At 53.2% G+C, this 2,398-nt stretch overlaps 1 protein-coding gene across 3 annotated transcripts in view; it reads left to right on the forward strand.

Annotated features, from left to right (window-relative positions):
* Nucleotides 1–2,398, forward strand: part of LOC102002750 (chloride channel protein ClC-Ka) — a 13,812-nt gene that overhangs the window by 2,451 nt on the left and 8,963 nt on the right. For 2 of the 3 annotated variants that reach the window (XM_005352902.2, XM_005352901.2), the window contains exons 4-7: nucleotides 17–156; nucleotides 441–518; nucleotides 599–677; nucleotides 1,149–1,274. In XM_005352902.2, coding sequence (XP_005352959.1) covers nucleotides 17–156; nucleotides 441–518; nucleotides 599–677; nucleotides 1,149–1,274 — 423 coding nt within the window. The remainder of the gene's footprint in view (nucleotides 1–16; nucleotides 157–440; nucleotides 519–598; nucleotides 678–1,148; nucleotides 1,275–2,398) is intronic. The other variant, XM_026782249.1, reaches the window with a different exon arrangement.

Genomic DNA, 2,398 nt, shown 5'->3' on the forward strand with positions numbered 1-2,398 from the left:
TTTTACTTTGCTCCAGGGTCTGGACTCCCAGAGCTGAAGACCATGCTGTCCGGTGTAGTCCTGGAAGATTATCTAGACATCAAGAACTTTGGGGCCAAGGTGGTGGGCCTCTCCTGCACTCTGGCAACAGGCAGTACCATCTTCCTAGGCAAAGTGGTAAGAACAAGGAGAGCCCACCCACCTTCCTCCTTGCTCATCCTTGTTCCTCTAGAAGCACAGCTAAGTCTGTGATAAAATGCATGTCAGGACAGCCCTGAGGTTTGGGGTTCACCTAGGACAAGGATGTGAACAAGGATGCCACATCATCTCCGGTCCAAGCTTGCGGCTCCCATTCCTTGGGGCCTTAAGGAGAAAGAGGAGAATCAGGGGGAGGGAGGACCCAGCTTCCCCAGGGCTTAGACTCTGCATCAATGCTTTCTCCCCCCACCCCCATCCCGCAGGGTCCCTTTGTGCACCTCAGTGTAATGATTGCTACTTACCTGGGCCGCATACGAACCAAGACCATTGGGGAATCTGAGGTGAGGGGTACAAGAAAGAGCCCATTGAGACAAGAAGGGGACAGGAGCTGGTTCTGAACCCAGAGTTCTGTTTTCCCCAGAACAAGGCCAAGGAAATTGAAATGCTAGCGGCAGCAGCTGCAGTGGGTGTGGCCACGGTCTTCGCAGCCCCCTTCAGTGGTGAGAGCTCGGCTCCTCCTCCACCTTGTAACTTCCCCTGGCCCTGAGCTCCCTGGCTTGCCCCCCCTCCACCCCATCCCACCACCCGCCGCCCCGCCCCCCCAGCTCCTGATCTTGGCAGCAAAACCTTCAATCTGGCCGTGTACATAGGCACCCCAGGGTGGTTGGGACGGTGTCCAGGCCTGTAGACTCTCTTTGAACTTATGGGCTTAGCCCCCACTGTGTGGCCTTGGCCAGTGAGTTCACTACTCTGAGCCTGGTTTCTCGGGCTGGGAAATAGAACTCCTCAATCCCACCCCATAGGTGAGGATGGGGACCTGTGAGCCTTCTTGGCTTGAGCCAAAGACAAAGGCAATAAGGGCCTTCGGTGGTCCAGGTAGCAAAACAACAGGGCTGGGAGGGTCAGGGAGAATGTGACCCCGACATCCCGCAGCTAGGGCAGAGGGGTCCCCTGAGCTGTGTGTCCCCTAGGTGTCCTGTTCAGCATCGAGGTCATGTCCTCTCACTTCTCTGTCTGGAATTACTGGAGGGGCTTCTTCGCTGCCACCTGCGGGGCCTTCATGTTCCGCCTTCTGGCGGTCTTCAACAGTGAGCAGGGTGAGTCCCATTTGGGGACCTCGTCTCTCCCTCCATTTTCTGCAACTCCTCACCCCATTGTCTTCTCCTTCCTTCCCATCTCCACTCACCCTTCCCTTTTTCCTGCCTTCCTTCCTCCTTTCCTCTCTCCCTCCCTTCTCCCCTCCCTCCTTTTCTTCCTTTCTTCCTTTTCCCTCCCTTTTCCTTCTTCTCCATCACCTGGGTTTCTGGAGCATCCAGCCATAAAGTCTAGCTCAGGGTCTGAATGCTTACCTAAACTAAAAAAACTCAAGAATGCGTGTGTGCACATGTGCGCATGTTTGTATGCATATGTATATGTGCGTGTGTGTGTGTGTGTGAGAGAGTACTTGTGTGCATGTGCACACCCATATGTGTGTGAATCAATTTGTTTATGGCTTTGGGTGACGCTGGAGGGGTGTTCTCAGTCTGTCTGCACCTTGGTCACCACAGTGTCACTAAAAAGGTTAAACAAAAGCCAGAAAACACATGCATGCAGACGTCCTCCTTCTGGGGTCAGGACTTCCAAGGGAGCTGGCCTTCAAGCCCAGCGTGGAATTCTCCTACAGGAATTCTCATTGCCATGTCCCTCGCTACAGTCCCCCCCGCCCCTTTGTGTGTCTGTTCCTCGGTCTTGAGGGTCTGGGAGTGCTGTGCCATCCGTCTCTGAACTAGGGTGTGGATTCCACCAAGAGCAGCTGAAGCTTAAGGCTAAGAGAGAAGCCCACATCCCTGTGCCCGGGGACAGGATGCATACAGCAGCCAAGGTCGGAAGATACTGAAAAGCTCCTCTTGGTAGAAGGCAATTTAACAGAACTGAACACTTCTCTGCTCTCCAAGAGGTCTTTGAGAGGGATACCACGCCCTTGACATTTCGACTCTCTCTCTCCAAACACAATGCTTCTCCCAAGCATGGCAGGGTGAATTCTGCTAGACCCTGGTCCATTCTTTTTTTTTTTTTTAAATCTTTTTATGGTTTATTTAACTTTATTTTATGTGCATTGGTGTGAAGGTATCAGATCCCCTGGAACTGGATTTTCAGACAGTTGTGAGCTGCCATGTGGGTGCTGGGAATTGAACCTGGGTCCTCGGGAAGAGCAGTCAGTGCTCTTAACCGCTGAGCCATC

This window comes from Microtus ochrogaster, chromosome 10, assembly GCF_000317375.1.
Source record: "Microtus ochrogaster isolate Prairie Vole_2 chromosome 10, MicOch1.0, whole genome shotgun sequence".
Lineage (NCBI taxonomy): Eukaryota > Metazoa > Chordata > Mammalia > Rodentia > Cricetidae > Microtus > Microtus ochrogaster.